At 43.3% G+C, this 17,406-nt stretch overlaps 1 protein-coding gene across 10 annotated transcripts in view; it reads left to right on the top strand.

The window, feature by feature from the left end:
• The window catches only part of PHC3 (polyhomeotic homolog 3), a 112,004-nt gene that overhangs the window by 86,075 nt on the left and 8,523 nt on the right, over window positions 1-17,406 (top strand). For 8 of the 10 annotated variants that reach the window (XM_053311268.1, XM_053311271.1, XM_053311267.1 and 5 more), the window contains 4 exons: window positions 2,265-2,424; window positions 11,610-11,724; window positions 13,349-13,466; window positions 16,806-17,034. In XM_053311268.1, the coding sequence (XP_053167243.1) occupies window positions 2,265-2,424; window positions 11,610-11,724; window positions 13,349-13,466; window positions 16,806-17,034 (622 nt within the window). Of the gene's footprint in view, window positions 1-2,264; window positions 2,425-11,609; window positions 11,725-13,348; window positions 13,467-16,805; window positions 17,035-17,406 lie in introns of those variants that run through there. The other 2 variants (XM_053311272.1, XM_053311275.1) reach the window with 2 other exon arrangements.

Here is a 17,406-nt window from a genome sequence, read left to right as displayed (position 1 = left end):
AAATATAGTGTCTCTGATGACCCACCACGTCAGTGGATCCCTGAACACCCAGACAGACTGGCTGAGCCGACAAGACCTACATCCAGCAGAATGGAGCCTAAGCCCACAAGTCTTCCAACTGATCAACCAGGCCCTAGGCTGCCCCCAGGGGGATCTATTCATATCTCCTAGCAACAAACAACCACCACACTTCTTCTCCCACTTATTGTGCCACCAAGCGGAAGCAGTGGATGCACTCTCAGCACCTGGCCCAGGGAACTGCTAGATGCCTTGCCTCTAATTCCAGTACTCAGCCGTCTTCTCTGCCACATATGTCTCCTCAAAGCACAGGTCATCTTAGTGGCCCCTTACTGTCCATGACAGCCGTGGTTCCCAGTAATTCTACACCTCACCACTGCCGGCCCATGGTTCCTTCCATTGACCACAGATCTACTCAGCCAAGGACCAGTGCTCCACCGTGGCCCAGAGTGGTTGCTGCCTGGTGACTAAATGCAACATCTTGAAACATCATGACTATGCTCCGAAAGTCTTGGACACCATCCTCACATCCAGGAGGGCTTCCACCAACAGACTATACCAGAGACTATACAGACTATACCAGAGTCTTCCCCCACTGGTGTCAACAACAGCAAGTTAATAGTTGAATAGTATGGCATCACAGACCTCTTACTATTCTTACAAGATGGCTTGGATAAAGCAAAAACCATCCAACTTCATGCTGCTGCTCTGGCCAACCTGCTATCTCCAGCCACAGGAAGGGTGTACAATCCCATCCACATCTTAAATGATTCCTAAGAGGAGCAATGATATCATTCCATCCAGTTTACACAGATTTCCCTCCTGGGACATGCACAAGGTTTTCAGGGTGCTCCATGCACCCCCATTTAAGCCTATATGCACAATCCTTCTCCGTATCCTGTCCCTGAGGTTGGTCTTCCCCATAGCCATTACCTTGGCCAGGAGGGTCCCTGAGGTCATGGCATTGTCCTCAAACCCCCAAATGTTGAGTGTTTCTTCAGACTTGTCAGGCTCATACCTGACCCAAAGGTACTACCCAAAGTACCACTGGTTTTTCACCAGTCTCAGGATGTCGTCGTCCCCTTCCATCTGTCCCAGTCCTTCGCATCCCAAGAAAAAGGAATGGCACCCCAATGGAAAAAGGATGTATGCTGCTGCCTCAAAACCTACTTGTCTAGGACGGCCTCCTTCAGGTCCACCAAGGCACTGTTCATATTGTTCCTATCAGGACCATGGGACAACAAGTATCAACCACTACGATAGCCTGATGGATAAAGGTGTGCATTCCCTTAGCATGTGAAGTCCAGCATCTCCCTACTTCGCTTAAACTGACAACTCACTCAACATGTTTGGCAGCTACCTAGGCTGCATTCTCACATCACGGGTCAAAATATATAGAGCAGCAACGTGATCCTCTCCATCCACGTTGACCAGCTGGACCTCATACAGTCCTCACAAGCCACCTTTGGCAGACGTGTACTGCAGCAAGTTCTTCTGCCCCAGTAGCCGAGGACGCCTCCTCCCAAGATCTCTTAGCTGTGGCATGTCCCACGTGAGATGTTCTCACCCAGACGCTGAGAAAGGAGCATTGGTCACTCACAGTGAAAACTTTTTCTTGCTGCTGGAGTTGAGGATGTCTCAACCCACCCATTGGGCATCCACAGCTACTGGTATGCTGCATGCCTTTTGTTTTCCCCTTTATTTTATTTTATTTTATTTTATTTTATTTTATTTTATTTTATATACTGCCTGACTCCAAAGGCTCTAGGCGGTTCACAATATATTCTCTATTCATTGTCTCTTTACCTTTTCTAGAAGCTTGCTTGCCTAGATAGAACTGGGAGGGCCTATACTTCCCTGGTTTTTAAAGGCTTTGCTAATTGATTTGTCCTGCCTCTGGAGGGTGCAGGAAGGAGATGAGATGTCCCAACTGAGATGTCCCAACTCCAGCAGCAAGAAGAAGCCTTCACGGTAAGTGACCAATGCTCCTTTCTCATTCTACCATCCTCATCTCATCTTACTGTTTATCCTCCTTATCATGGGTCTGATATTCACTGGAGGCTACAAAATGCTGCAATTGGTGCATTTCTTTGAAATTGGTGCTTGTGCCTGTCCTGTGTCTGTGTGTACTTCATAGCAGTAAATAAACTAATGAATGCAAGTCCAGACCTTGTAGTCGGCAAGGCTGATAGTAAGCAACATGTGTTGTTTTCTGATATCTCAGTATTATCTTACTGTTATAACAGGTAAGTTGTTCATCTCTTCTGGTTGAGCAGCCTGCAAAAAAAAGACTTCTGGTGGAGGGCCAGGTGATGGGTGTTGTGTGTGTTGAGCCAGAGCTACCGAACAATGCAAAACATGCAGACAACTCCTCAGACTCAGAGGTGGAGGACATAATTACTGAAGGTTTGTGCATCTTATTTAATATATATGCCTCAGCAACTGTTTCACTTTCCCCCCTTGGTGCTCTGAATATGAGCTGCAGTTATCATCAGAGCCTCTTCTCCAGTTGCCCCCACCAACCAAGGTAAGGTGGATGGCAAGGGGAAAGAGAGAATTCTTAATAATGGTGGGACTCTCTTCCCTGGGAGACCGTCCTGGCACTTACATTAATATCTTTTTCAGTGCCAGGTAAATACTTTTTTATTTTTCCAGGCCTTTTAACATCTGATGAGATTTTAACATCCTTTTATTGCTACTTTTACTTAGCTGTTTTTAAAACATGTTTATTGTTGCTTTTATGTTTTAATTATGATTGTGTTTCATTATTTTTGTGAAGTGTTCTGTGAATTTCCATTGAAAGATAGCATATAAATCAAATAAATACTAGCCAACCCGCACAGAGCATCTGTGCGCTCTTTGGAGCTGGCTGTTCCCTTCTCTCTCCTGCCCCACTCTCCCTCCCTCCCTTCTGCCCCACACTCTTGCCTCTCTTCCCCTCCCTCCCACCCCACTCTCTCTTGCCCTCCCTCCCCCTCCCACCCCTCTCTCTCACCCTTCTGCCCCAGTCGCTCCTGCCCTCCTCCTGCTCCTCTCTCCTGCCCTCCTCCTGCTCCTCTCTCCTGCCCTCCTCCCTCCCCTTGCTCCTCTCTCCTGCCCCACTCCCTCTTGCCCTGCCCCCTGCTCCTCTCTCCTGCCCTCCTCCCTCCCCGTGCGCCTCTCTCCTGCCCTCCTCCCTCCTGCCCTCCTCCCTCCCCCTGCTCCTCTCTCCTGCCCCACTCCCTCTTGCCCTCCCCCTGCCCCACTCCCTCTTTCCCTCCCCCTTACCCACTCCCCCTTGCCATCCCCCCTGACCCACTCCCTCTTGCCCTCCCCCCTCTCTTGCCCTCCCCCGTCCCCCTGCATTTAAAAAAGTTCTACTTACCGGGCCGCCACCGCCTCTCCTCCCAGGCGGCGAACAGGAAACTCCTGCTGCCCGGTTCCCTCCCACCCCAGTCTCCCACAGGCTCCGCCTGGCCGAGAGCCGCCTCCACGGCCTGTCCCGCCGGCGGGCCCACCACGCCTCCATGGCCTGTCGTGCCCGCTGCCATCGCTTGCCAGTCTTTGCAGCCGGCCACAGGCCAGCCACCTCTCCCCCCGCCCCCACCTTCTGCCCTGGTATTGGGGCCAGCCCGCTGGCCGCCGCCTCACTGCCTCAGCCGGGACCACCACCGCTTCACCGCAACCAGGCCGGGCCCGCAGCCACCACCCATTGCCAGGCCGGCCCGCCAGTGGCCCTGGCTCGCAGCCAGCCAATTCTCCTCCTTCTGGGTGTGCCAGCCACCAATCAGGCACTTCCACAGCCCAGCCAATCAGCTGGGCTGCCAGGCCATATTTTCCCTGGCACACCCAGGAGAAATATATATAGAGAGATGTTCTAAAATCTGAGGTGCAGCCCTCAGGGACATATTCGTGACAACAAAAAGGGCTTTGGTGGGGAGGATTCCTTATCCCCCTCCCTGCATATTGTGCTGCAGGACAAGCCTTGAGCACAGCTAATTTGCTGGTTCCTTCTGAAGACAGAGCTCTTGCTCTCTGCCTTCATGGGGCTGTGAAAAATGTCAGCCACTGTTACTAATTAGGCATATTTGCACATTGGTGTAGAAAATTTCAGTCCCTGGGAGGTGATCAGTGGCTCTTACTCAAAATGTAAGTAAAACAAAAATTGTGATTGCATCAAGACTTTTGTGGGGGCTGGGGGGGTTGGGAACGTGCAATTGGCAGAGATCTCAGAAGGATACACTACCAATAACCATTACTCTTGGTTAAATTTTCTTCAGTTTCAGTCCTTTATTTTACATCCTGATATAGTTAAGCAGGCTAATAGGAATTTGACTGTTTGAGGAATTAATATTAAAGGCTTCAGAAGATTCCAAGGGATTTATTTCTAGATTGTACGGGATTCTAATAATTCAAACATCTGATCCATTAATTGGCCTTAAGCTGGCCTGGGAAAATGACCTACAACAAACTATTAGCGACTCACAATAGAATGGAATACTGAAATGGAAGCCAGTATTTTCTACCTCTTCCCGAATTAGAGAGAACTTTGTTAAGCTTTTTCACAGGTGGTATTTGACCCCTTCTAGATTATCCCACATTAATAAGAGTTTGTCCCCACTATGCTGGAATGGCTGTGGAAACAGGGGAACATACTTCCATTTATGGTGGTCTTGACCTGGTATTTTCTGCTTTTGGACAGAGGTATTTTTAGAAATGGGTAAAATTACACAACAGAGATTAGATATGAGACTAGAGTTGGCTCTATTAAATGTTTTTTCAGGAGCTAATTTGGCATTTTCATCTAAGGATCTTAATAGTTTTTATGTTAACTGCAGCTAGATTATCCATTGCACAATACTGGAAGCATAAAACCATGTCTTTGACATCTTGGTACCAGTCTATGTGGCATATTGCCATATTTGAAAAAATCATTTTTGAGCAGATCAAGCTAATTCTAATGATTTTTTTCATGATTTGGTCAGATTTTATTCTGTTCACAAATCAAGATAATTTTAGTCATTCTCCTAATTATTAACTTATCTGGAAGGATGGTTAATGCGTGTCATTATGTATTAGTTTTACTATTCATGTTTATGTATTTTCTTATTAAAATAAAAAATGGTGGCGGGGAGAAGAAGAAGGGTACACTACCCATCAGAGTTTGGGAAGCACTGCTTTAAAGAAACATAATAGCCCCAATGTACTTCCCTATCCACATTAGATGCATGCATTGAAGTCTGAGGCAACTAGATGGGGATGTACCTCTCCATCAGGTTTACGTGTGGCTCTCCCTTGCTCAATCAGGGTAACAGTGTATTAAAAAATGGTCCATTTCTTGCATAAAATAATTGTGGTTTCTGGGCTGCAAGCTAGATTCCATTCAATTTGTTACTGTCTGATGAGAATCAGAAATAAGGCCTTGCCCATTTCATCAACCTGACAGTCTTGAATTGTGTTGACTGTCTACAGTGGCTATTGCCATGCTTCTGATTGTTTATGACTGGAATCCTAGATGAGATGGAAAGTAGTGATGTGCCCAGACCGGTTCGGAGGCCATTCTAAAGGCCTCCAGACCGGTCCGGACATGAGTGGTTCGGGTTCGGATAGATTGGGTGGGGGGTTTGCTTTAAGGGTGGGGGAGCGTTTACTTACCCCTCCCGCGCTTTCCAACCGCGGCGGCCGTATTTCTTCCCTGCCGCCCGCTCCCCGAACATAGCTGGCTTTGCAGCTACGTTCGGGGAAGGGGCGGCAGGGAAAAGGCTTCTTAAAGCCTTTTGCAGCAGCAGCAGCTCCGTTCGGGGAAGGTGCGGCAGCCAAACGTAGCTGGCTTTGCACCTCCGTTCGGGGAAGGGACGGCAGCCAAAGGCGTCTTAAAGCCTTTTGGAGCAGCAGCAGCTCCGTTCAGGGAAGGGGCGGCAGGGAAGAAATACGGCCACCCCATAGCTAAAAGAAATACGGCCGCCGCGGTTGGAAAGCGCGGGAGGAGTAAGTAAACGCTTTCTCACCCTTAAAGCAACCCCCCACCCCAGTGCCTCTGCGGTTCCGTGCACACCCCTAATGGAAAGCATAGAAGAGGAAGATTCCTCTTTTATTTTCAAGTTTCATGTGCTATTATTAAACTCCTCTGAGTTTTTGTTTGTTTTTGGAGCAGATACCAAATAGTTTAAGTGATCTCTTTTGTCCAGTAATTTGGTATTTAAAGAGTTGCAAACTTTTGAACCCCAGAATTTATTCTATAGGCATGAGTGTTGGGGTGGAAAGTCAAAATCTATATTTCTTTATTTCCAGCGTAGGCTTTTAGTTACCTCTTGTACTTTATTTAACTTGAAATTAATTTGGTCTTCTCATAAGGGACGAGTAGTCCTCATATTATATGACCTTTAAACTTGCAATGGCAAAAGAAATACAACATCTGGGTTGGGCGTTTTTCTTTTTTGTTTTGTAAGACACTGGGAAAAATTATATATATATATATATAACCATTCAGACAAACCAATAAACTATGGTTTGTTGGATTGTGAACATGATGAAGCACTGAGTCCACAACCTCCTCACTCCTCTTTGTTCAGGCTCTTACAGATGGCAGTAAGAAGTGTTGAAACAGTGCTTTCCCAAGCACAATTTTACTCTCTTTCCACACATTTCAGCAGACATGCATAGTCTTAGGCGGTGCGAATTCATGCTTTGTCCATATGCACAGCAAGGTTCTAGCAGGATTTTCTCAGTACCACCTGCTGGCCAGCTCAAGTTTTCCATGAAAAACTGCTTTCTACTTTTCTGGTGGCTAGTGGTTCTTCTTGGAAAGCAAGAGCTAGCCAGCAGGTGGTGCCAAGAAAATCGCATTAAGCATGGACTTGCACTGCCTAAGATTACAAAAGCCTGCTGAACTGTATGGAAACAGATTAAAATTGTGCTTGGGAAAGCATGATTCCAGAGCTTTTTATTGCCATTTGGAAGAAGCTTTCCTCTCCTCAGCACAGAACTGCAGTGTAAGAACTTTGGTTAGTTAGACCACAGTTGTGCATATTATCCAAACCCAGGGGATATGCCATGGTTGTGGTCTCCAAACTAGGATAGGAAACCAGGATCAGATCCTATTTTTATATATTTATTTGTAAACCACAGTTAACCTCGAGCCTTCTGGGTTTGAACAGTATGCAAAGTTATGGTTTAATTAACTAGGATTCCTCCCTCACACTCAAGTGGAGGATGAAAGGGGAGTGGGGGATGCAGGGAGCACACAGTTTTGGATTTCAGTCTTTATCAGTACTTTGGAGGGCTTGCTAACAATTACCTTTCATGTGAGCTTTAATGCACACTAATATGTTATGTGTTGTACTTGTGGTACTTTCCATTATAATACCTGTTGTTCTCAGTGAACTTCCAGCAAATTGTTTTTCTGTGATGTCTAAGCATCTATCTATCTATCTATCTATCTATCTATCTATCTATCTATCTATCTATCTATTATTATTATTATTATTATTATTAATTCGATTTCTATACCGCCCTTCCAAAAATGGCTCAGGGCAGTTTACACAGAATTATCTATCTAACTGTCTGTCTGTCTATCTATCTATCAATTCTCTTAAACGTACCCATCACTAATCCCATGCGTGGCAGCTCTCGCAAGAGTTTGTGAGCAGCTGCCGGGGGATAAGCGACAGGGACAGGGGAAGAAAACAGTCATGATGGCTGGCGGAGCCACGCCAGCAGGAGGAGACGGCCGGCCAGTGGAGCCGTGATGGCGGGAGGTGGCGGCCGGCCAGTGAAGCTATGCTGGCGGGCAAAGCCGTGTCGGCAGGAGGAGGTGGCTGGCCGGTGAGAGGAGGTGGCCGGCCAGTGGAGCTGCACCAGTGGGTGAAGCTGCGTCAGTGGGAGGAGGAGGCTGGCTGACTGGAGGAGGTGGTGGCAGGCCGGTTGGAGGCGGCTGGCAGGTGGGAGGATGGGTGGGAAGTTAGGTGCCGGTGGGCAGCAAGAAAACGGCAGCGGCGAGCAGGAGAAAATGGCTGGGCCAAACTAGAGGCGCAGATGCTCTGCACCCGGTCCAGCTAGTTTGCATTATTGCTTAACATTGGTTTAAACTTTTCCAACAGCTGATGGTAGTTTGATGACCAATTGCTACAAATAGTATGTGTTGAGGTGTCAGCCAGATAATTCATAATTCAAATACAGCAGTTGGCAGATTTCTCTGCACAAAGAATCATATCAGAAATATAGAGGAAGCTGTAGGGTTGCAGCTAATTTGCATACATTAAAATTCATATGTCATAGTGTACATGATAGGGGACCTAGTCCAGCCAAAAGTAAGTACTTTGAAGTCCCATTCATTTTAATGGGAAATTTAAAGACATGTTTAAATCTGTCATTTAAAGTTAAATTTCCATTTCATTGGGACTTGACAGTGCTTAATTTTGGCTGGATGGTGCTTTTAAGATGTATTGTATCTCTTATCTATATATCTACAAGTTGCTGTTATGATTCAGATATATATTTGAATACTATTATTTCAAATGAACAGATCTGATTGATATGAAACTAGGTTTCTTGCTTTGCTACTTAGATTTGTTAGTATTTATAATGGTTGAAATTCTGAAAACATTTGTACCTATCTATTCAGCCATCTATTTATTATATATTTTGACATTTGTTTGGGAAAACGTCGTACTTCTCAATGATCTACAGATACCAAAATTTGCATACACAGTTCTGCCACTGAAATTAGTTGAATGTACTACTTTTTACACCAGAATATGCTCACTGAAAAAAAAATTTTTTTTCTTCCTGATGTCCTACAGATACCAAATTCAGCATATACAATCCTGCTGCTGAAATTAGCTAAAAACACTACACCAGAATATACTTGGGGACAAATTTAAATACATTTTAAACAGAAAATCTGAATTAATCATCATATTTTAACTGTTATTGTTCTCAACAGATTTTTAACACTCAATAATGAGGTCAATAATTCCAAAGTAACCTAATCCCCAAGAAAAGCAGATCTCTCTCAGATTCAAATTGACTCTGATCCAAATTTACCATATATGGCCATTATACAATAAAATGGACAATATTTGGCAGTGAAATCCCACAAATTTCAAACTGTTCCTTTTTGCAGGAACATTCATAAAACATTCTAATACATATATTTAATTCCTAGAAATACACTTTTCTAGAAGTGTAATCCACGCAAAAAGACTTTGTCTGGTCTACAACAGGCCTCACTTACTAGTTTAAAATATTTTTATCCTGCCCCTTGAGTACATATACTGCTTGGACCAGTATTTATTTATATTTATATTTAGGAGCTAGGTTTTTAGGGTTCACTGGGCAAGCACACTTTTTTGCTTTATCTGTATCCAAAAATATGTGCTTAACTGGTAAGAAAGTGCACACTTCAATTTCAGAGTTTCCACAGTTCCAGTTAGAAATCTCTGTTACCTTCTTGACAGATCATTATCACTGTTTGAGCTGTCAAGAGGCAGAAAGAGGCATCTGAATCTGAGGGATCAGATCTAATTTTGTCATAAACCACCAGTTCCAATTTCAGTTTCAATTTCAGAAGGATCTAAAGAGTCCCTCAAGATAGACGATGAATCTCCATTTTTAATCAAAGCCTCTAGAAAGCCTCCTATGACAGGCCTCGTGTACTAGTTTAAAGTAGCTACCTGAGCTTGAGTAGTATTCAAAGAATTATTCTCTGTGGGCAAAGATATCCCAGTCTCAGCATTATTGTTTAGTACTTCAGTTTTCTCAACAGCAGTGTCTAATTTGGGGTTAGAATCAGAAACAGTTTTCCCTGGTGCAATATTTGCCAGAGGAACTAACATGTTAGAGGTTTCAAAAGAAATCCAGAATTCCTGATAATTCAAGTATTTCTCCATTTTTGCTTGTTTGGATGTTTTTGCTTCCTTCTGTGGATCATCTGTACTGTTTCTCAAGCGCTTTTTATTTCCAATTCTTGGATGTGGAAGATGATAATAATGATAAAATGCTGAAACTTCCACTAATCTGCAACATTGATGGAAATAAAAACCACACTGCCTTAGGAGGTCATAGAAAGAAAAGGCAGATCCAGAAAGCAAAAAGCAAAACTCTCATCAAGTGATCTATCCGATGAATAGGAACAACTATAAAAATCTAGATAATAAAAACAATTAAAACCATTTAAAACGGAGCTTGCTGCTCCAGCTGTTGCCTTGTCCGAGCATGTGTAGTCCCACCCACCAATAATCGAGTTTCCACATTTAACATCATTTGATTTAACTTCTTGCTCCTATCCTTCCATGTGGAACTATTTTCTTGCATGGTACAAAACAAATGTACAGATTTTCATATGATAAACACAGGAAGTTGTGAGTAGGTAAAATATATTGCTTCCTATACAGCTGTGGTTTACGGATTCTATTCCTAAGAGTTTGTGGAGACGGGAAGAATCTTCCATTGGGATTGCTAATAGCAAGAAAGTTGCTTGGAAGATCTTTCTCAGCACCTCTTTCTGTTGCACTATTTTCCCCATTACTAACCTTCCCCAGAACACATTTCTCACTGTCTGGGAAAGGTTAGACCTCATAGTGCCTAACCTTTGTCAGTCCCATGTACTTCAAAGGGAATTGATCACTTGCTAGTTATTGAAATTTTCCATTGTCTCTAAATTTCCAGCACCATTGTTTTACTGGGACTAGTCTCATATTTTCTCTTTTGCAACTCACCATCGGGTGAATTAAAAATCTAGGTATCTCACCTTTCCTCCAAGAAATTCCATTGGCATTTTAGTTTCATGCCTATCTGTGAGGTAGGTTAGACTGAGACACAGAATATTGGACTGGATTATCTTTGGTTTGCTCTAGCAAAGCTTATCTATCTTTCACCACCACCCCCTGTTTAAAAAGTAAATCCATTACACTCAAATAATCTATTACACTCAAATTTTGGAAGGTAGGCTTGAAAATTCCCAGTGAAATCTCAGAAGCAGGAGGAGAGGGAGCTGAGTTTCCATACTTAGTGTAGCTATTTGCCCCTCCCCATGACCAGAGCTAGGGGAGAGGCCATGGCTCAGTGGTAGAGTACATGCTGGGCATGCAGAACTTCCCAGACTCTATCCCCAACAGTTAAAAGATGCTCAGGAAGTAGGTCATCTGCCTGAGCCATTGGAACTCTACAGCCTGTCAGAGTAGGCAATACTGGGCTATTGAGTAGTCTGTCTCCATAGAAATATATAATGTACAGTAAAGCTTGGGTACCTCTTTGGGAGGGGCCAGAGTTCAGTGGTCCTAGGTTCTGCAGTTAAAGGATTTCAGGTAGAGAGAGACTCTGCCTCTGACCTTGCCTGCCAGAGCAGACAACACTGGTCTAGACAAAATGCTAGATGCTTGACACAGATTTAAGGTAGCTTATTCAATAAATGATGTACAATTAGTGTATAGAGATGTAAATGTTGCTTAATTTACTTGATTTATACAGGTTGCCATATTCAGCTTTTCTTGGCACAGAATCTGAAGTATCTTCTCTTTGTTCCCCTTAATAGATGAGAACTTTTTAAAATGTTGTCATAATAAGCGGCTCAGATTGACTCTGTTTTTGTTGCTCTTTGCTCTTTCATTTAGAGGGACTAGATGAGATGGAAACTGATCTCCTTAAGTGCGAGTTTTGTGGGAAAATGGGATATGCAAACAAGTTCCTGCGGTCAAAGCGCTTCTGCACCATGTCTTGTGCCAAGAGGTATACTACAATACAGTTATTATTTCAGTATTTTATATCCCACTTTTCATTTTAAAATAAACCCAGAGCAGCTCACAAAACAAAGCCACAATTAAAGTATTATCTCTGTTACAGTATCAAAGTATGTTATTTATATATAATATGCTTGCCTATTCTTCTTTGAATAGAAGGCAATTGTCTGGAATCAATTTTTTTTTAATAAAATAGTGTGATGGGACCCCAAAGGGCTCACTCCTGCTGGTATTGTGAAAAAGCTACACATATCTCTAATTAGACTCTGGCAGCATTAACAAGCTGGTATGTTTAGCATCATGGTTGAAAAACGGGCATATTTTACTAGCTCCCTCTCTCTCCTCCCCTGACAGGCCATGTTACATCACAAATTGCTTTTTAAACTCCTCAGTTTCAAAAGCACTTTGCCATGTGGTGTAGGAAGCTGCCGCTCAAAGAAAAACAATTGGGAGCTAGTTTCATAGTTCTTCGGATCTGTGGCCAGCTGCTAGTTTAATTTTTAGTTTTTAATTTAAACTGCAACAGTTCAGAGCCAAACTACACATTATGATAAACATGTTATTGGGGAACTTCTCTTCCTTAACAAAATGCAGTCATGGCTGAGGTGAGAATCCAGATGAGGATTGTGACACAAGGGAAATAGTTAAACCTTTCCTCTTGTTCTGTTTCCTCACTGAAAATCACTCCTCAAACTACTTTTTGAAAAGGGAAATATATTTCACTTAAATTTCACTTAAACTGTTATGTTTGTCAAGTTAACCCCTGCTAATTTGACAAAGAGGCACCTTTGAACATGGTGATTCTCTTTATTAAGCAGGGGGAGAGTAACTGGCCCTATCCACCCCCAGCACAGTACCTCCAGTGACTGTTGCTGGTGTCTGCCTTGTGTTTTTTTTAGATTGTGAGCCCTTTGGGGACAGGGATCCATCTTATTTATTTATTATTTCTCTTTGTAAACCGCCCTGAGCCATTTTTGGAAGGGTGGTATAGAAATTGAATTTTTTTATTTTTTATTTTATTATTATTATTATTATTATTATTATTATTATTATTATTTATTCTGCGACGATATCTATAACAGCAACAACATTGACAATAAAATTCAGCCATCCCAGGTCCTTGGGAAGGACTCGATGTCTGGATAAAACAAACCAGTTAATAACACCTGTCTGACTGTGTAAATAAATAAATAAATAATAATAATATGTTCATGAACTTTAGCAAGTGATAATAGGAAATTGTATTTATTTAGTATATTTATATTCTGCTTTTTTTCATGGAGGTGGTCTTTCATTCAGGCACTGAGAAGGCCAAGAAATGCTTAGTTCAGCAAAATGGCTGTATCGTGCGGCCTTTCAGACTATGCCCTGAGACTCATTAGAGAGCACTATTTGGAAGCAAGGAAAGCTCACTCGTAAATAGGGCAAGACAGTTGGGTTAATATTTCTCTAACTTTTCTGGCAAACCAGAAGTGAGACAATTATTATGGGGTTTCTTCTGTTTCATTTGCTTCTTTACCAGAATAATTTAATTATGTTCTATTCTCACTGAGCTTGACATTTTACTTCTCTATACAAAGTTGCAATGTAATTTATTTCCCCTTTACCCTCAGATACAATGTCAGTTGCAGTAAGAAATTTGGACTATATGCATCAGGCAAGAGCGGTCGTTGGAGCCGACGCCAGCCAAGTGGCTCGGATGGAGCTCCAAGGGAACACTTCCTTAGACAGGTCTGTGAAGTGCTCTCTGAATACCATGGTGTCCTTTTGCAGGTTTAGGCAAATTCATGTGCGGGGACTGAAAGAGAGGCCAAATTTCTAGACCAGGCTTCCCCAAACTGCGGCCCTTCAGATGTTGCTGAACTACAACTTCCAGTATACCCAGCCACAAAAAATTGTGTCTAGGGATGCTGGGAGTTGTAGTTCAGCAGGGAAGCCTGTTTGGGAAGCCTGTTCTAGACATACTAAATGACTGTGCCTTAGAAGAGTTGGTCATGGAACCAACCAAAAAGAAGGCGACCTTGGACTTAATCCTGACTGGTGCCCAGGACCTGGTGCAAGATTCGTAGAACTATTGGTGAACAGTGACTATAGTGTGATCCAGTTCAGCTTATATGTGAGTGGAGCCAAGAAAGTCCAACACAGATGCGTTGTACTTCAGAAGAGGAAACTTCTTAAAAATGAGGGGACAGGTTAAAAGGAAGCTGAAAGGGAATGTCAGGAGGGCCAAATCACTCCAGAAAGCATGGAACATTTAAAACCACAATAATAGTAGCTCAGTTGGAAGGTATACCAAGAAGGAGGAAAGGTACCACCAAGTTCAGGAGGACGCCAGCATGGCTAACAAGTAGGGAAGCTATAGAAGGGAATTAGACCTACTTAAGAAAATTAATTTCCTGACCAAATGAAGAGAACAGAAAAGAACATAAACTCTGGCAAAATACATGCAAGGTTACAATAAGGGATGCAAAAAGAGAGATTGAGGAGCATATAGCAAGAAGTGTCAAGAGAATAAGAAAAACTTCTTTAAATATATTAGAAGCAGAAAACCTGCCAGGGAGGCGGTTGGACCCTTAGAAGATGAAGGCATGAAAGGAATTATTAAGGAGGATAAGGAGATTGCAGAGAAGCTGAATGGGTTCTTTGCATCTATCTTCTGGAGCAGGGATACTGACCATATCACTGCTCTAGATCGGAGCTTCTCAGGACTGGAGGCTAAAGAACTGAGCCAATTTGAGGTGATGAGGATGCTCTAAACTGTTTTGAAAAACTCAAAATTAAATTGCCAGGGTATCCATCCAGGAGTTCTGAAGGAACTCAAATGTGACATTGCTTATCCCCTAGCAAAATATGTAACGTGTCCCTATAAACATTGTCAACAAGCATGTGGATAAAGGTGATCTGGTTGACACAGTATACTTGAACTTCCAAAAAGCTTTTGACAAAGTTCCCCACCAAAAGCTTTTGAGTAAACTTGGCAGTCCTGGGATAAGGGGACAGGTTCATATGTGGATTGGTAATTGTTTGAAGGTACGAATAAATTGACAGTTCTCTAAATGGAGGAATGTAAGAAGTGAGGTCCCCCAGGGATTTGTACTGGGACCGGTGCTCTTTAACATATTCATAAATGATCTAGAAGTTGGGGTTACCAACGAAGTGGCCAAATTTTCAGATGAACTAAACTATTTAGGGTAGTGAAATCCAAAACAGATTATGAGGAGCTGCAAAAGGATTTCTTCAAACTGGGAGAGTGGGCAAAAAATGGCAAGTGTGGTTCAGTGTAAGCAAGTGTAAGTTATGCATATTGGGACAAAAAATAAAACTCAGTTTCATATATATATACTGATGGGGTCTGAGCTGTCAGTGACTGACCAGGAGAGAGATCTTGGGGTCATGCAGGAGTATAGCTATACTTGAGCAGATGGGTTAAAAAAAATCTGGGTCCTCCAGCTCCACCCCTCCCTATTTTCTTCATTTTCTCCCTCACTTCGAGGATCCACCATAGAGAAAGGTGAACACGGGCCCCCTCTCCCCTAGCTACGCCCCTGGTGTAATGGTAGACAGCTCATTTAAAGTGCTGTGGAAAAGGCCAATTTTGTCTGTCTAAATTAAAAGGCTTGGATAAAAAGGTAAGTCTTTAAAGACTTTTTAAAAGTTGTCAGAGATTAGGAGGCTCTCATCTCGACAAGAAGTGCATTCTAGAGTCTTGGGGCAGCAACGGAGAAGGCCTATCCCTGCGTAGCCACCAGACGGGCTGGTGGCAACTGAAGGGCCAGGAAACCTCTCCAGATGATCTCAATGGGCAGTGGGGTCATAGCAAAGGAGATGTTCTCTTAAATACCCAGGGCCTACCAGGGGTGGGGAACCTTGGCACTCCAGCTGTTTTTGGACTACAACTCCCATAATCCCCAGCCACAGAGGCCAATAGCTAGGGATTATGAGAATTGTAGGCCAACATCTGCAGGAGTGCCAAGGTTCCCCATCCCTGGCCTAAGCTGTTAACCAGCCCTTGTATTTGTCCCAGAAACTTATCGGCAGCCAGTGAAGCTTTTTTAATATAGGAGTAATATGGTCTCTTTTGAGATGACCCGGAGACCAACCTAGCTGCCACATTCTGAACCAATTGCAGTTTCTGAGCTACGTACAAAGCCTAGCCCACATAGAGTGTGTTGCAGTAGTCGAGTCTGGAGGTTACCAGCATACGTGCCACCATTCTGAGGTCATTAATCTCAAGAAATGACGCAGACTGGTGTATTAGCCAAAGCTGATAGAAAGCACCTTTGATGATTCCATGCTTGGAATCACTGAGGGGATTGAAAATAAAACTGCTGATATTATAATGCCCTTATATATGGTGCAGCCACATTTGGAGTACTGCATACAGTCCTGGTCACCATTATCTTAAGAAGGATATTGTAGAACTGGGAAAGGTGCAGATGAGGGCACTCAAGATGATCAGGAATCTGGAGCACCTTCCTTATGAGGCTAGGCTACAGTGTCTGGGGCTTTTTAGTTTGGAAAAGAGGTGATTACGGGGAGGCATGCTAGTGGTGTATAAAATTATGCATAGAGTAGAGAGAGTAGACAGAAAGTTTTCTCCCTCTCATAACATAAGAACCAGGGGTCAACCCACGAATCTGAAGGCCAGGAAATTTAGGACCAACAAAAGGAAGTTCTTTTTCACACAGTGCATAATTAATCTATGGAATTCTCTGCCACGGGATGTGGTGATAGCCACTAGCTTGGATGGCTTTTAAAGAGGGTTAGAGAAATTCATGGAGCACAGATCTATCAATGGCTACTAGTCTGGTGACTATAGGCCATCTCCAGCCTCAGAGGCAAGATGCCTCTAAATCCCAGTTGCAGGGGAACAACAGCAAGAGAGAGGGCATGGCCTCGCCTCTTACCTGTGGGCTTCTCACAGACATCTGGTGGGCCACTGTGTGACACAGGATGCTGCACTAGGTGGGCTTCCTTGGGCCTGATCCAGCAGGGCTGTTTTTATGTTGTTATGTAAGAATTACAAAGGAAAAGGGTTATACTGTGGTTTATCTGTACTGCATTTTCCAGCTTCCAATTACTTATCCATCTGCAGAAGAAGACTTGGCTTCTCAGGAAGATAATGTGCCAGTTGCCATGACCACTCGCCTGCGGAGGCAAAGTGAGAGGGAAAGAGAGCGTGAGCTTAGGGAACTGAGAATTAGAAAGACAACAGAAATGGATTTGCTACCAGCCGTGCAATCTGACCCATCAATATGGACGGTTGAAGACGTTTGGGCCTTCATACATTCTTTGCCTGGTATGCAACTGGAATACTTTTATGTGACTTTACTAAGAATATTTGAAAGGGCAACATTACTCCCTTGGGGAGAAAGGGACATAGATGCACTGATGGTAGTTGTCAAGAAATAAGACGATATTAACTATCTGTTTACATTCATATAGGGTTCTTGGGGCTGGCTTTTAGAATCTGCTGATATTAGGAAACTGGAGTAACAGTTTCCAAAGTAGTTGCTTTACATTCATTTCATTCTCAAAGTTTTTTTCCTATGCTTCCATCCAGCTTCTCCGTTCCAAGGTTTATAGAGTTTCATCTTTATAATCACTGCTTCTCTGGACAGTGCCTTATGCTCTGTCATTACCAACTTGGATGGCTTTAAGAGGGGTTTAG

The sequence above is a fragment of the Hemicordylus capensis genome, chromosome 3 (genome assembly GCF_027244095.1).
Source record: "Hemicordylus capensis ecotype Gifberg chromosome 3, rHemCap1.1.pri, whole genome shotgun sequence".
Classification (NCBI taxonomy): domain Eukaryota; kingdom Metazoa; phylum Chordata; class Lepidosauria; order Squamata; family Cordylidae; genus Hemicordylus; species Hemicordylus capensis.
The sequence above is the reverse complement of the archived record's forward strand: the minus strand, read 5'-3'. Positions and strand labels throughout refer to the sequence as shown.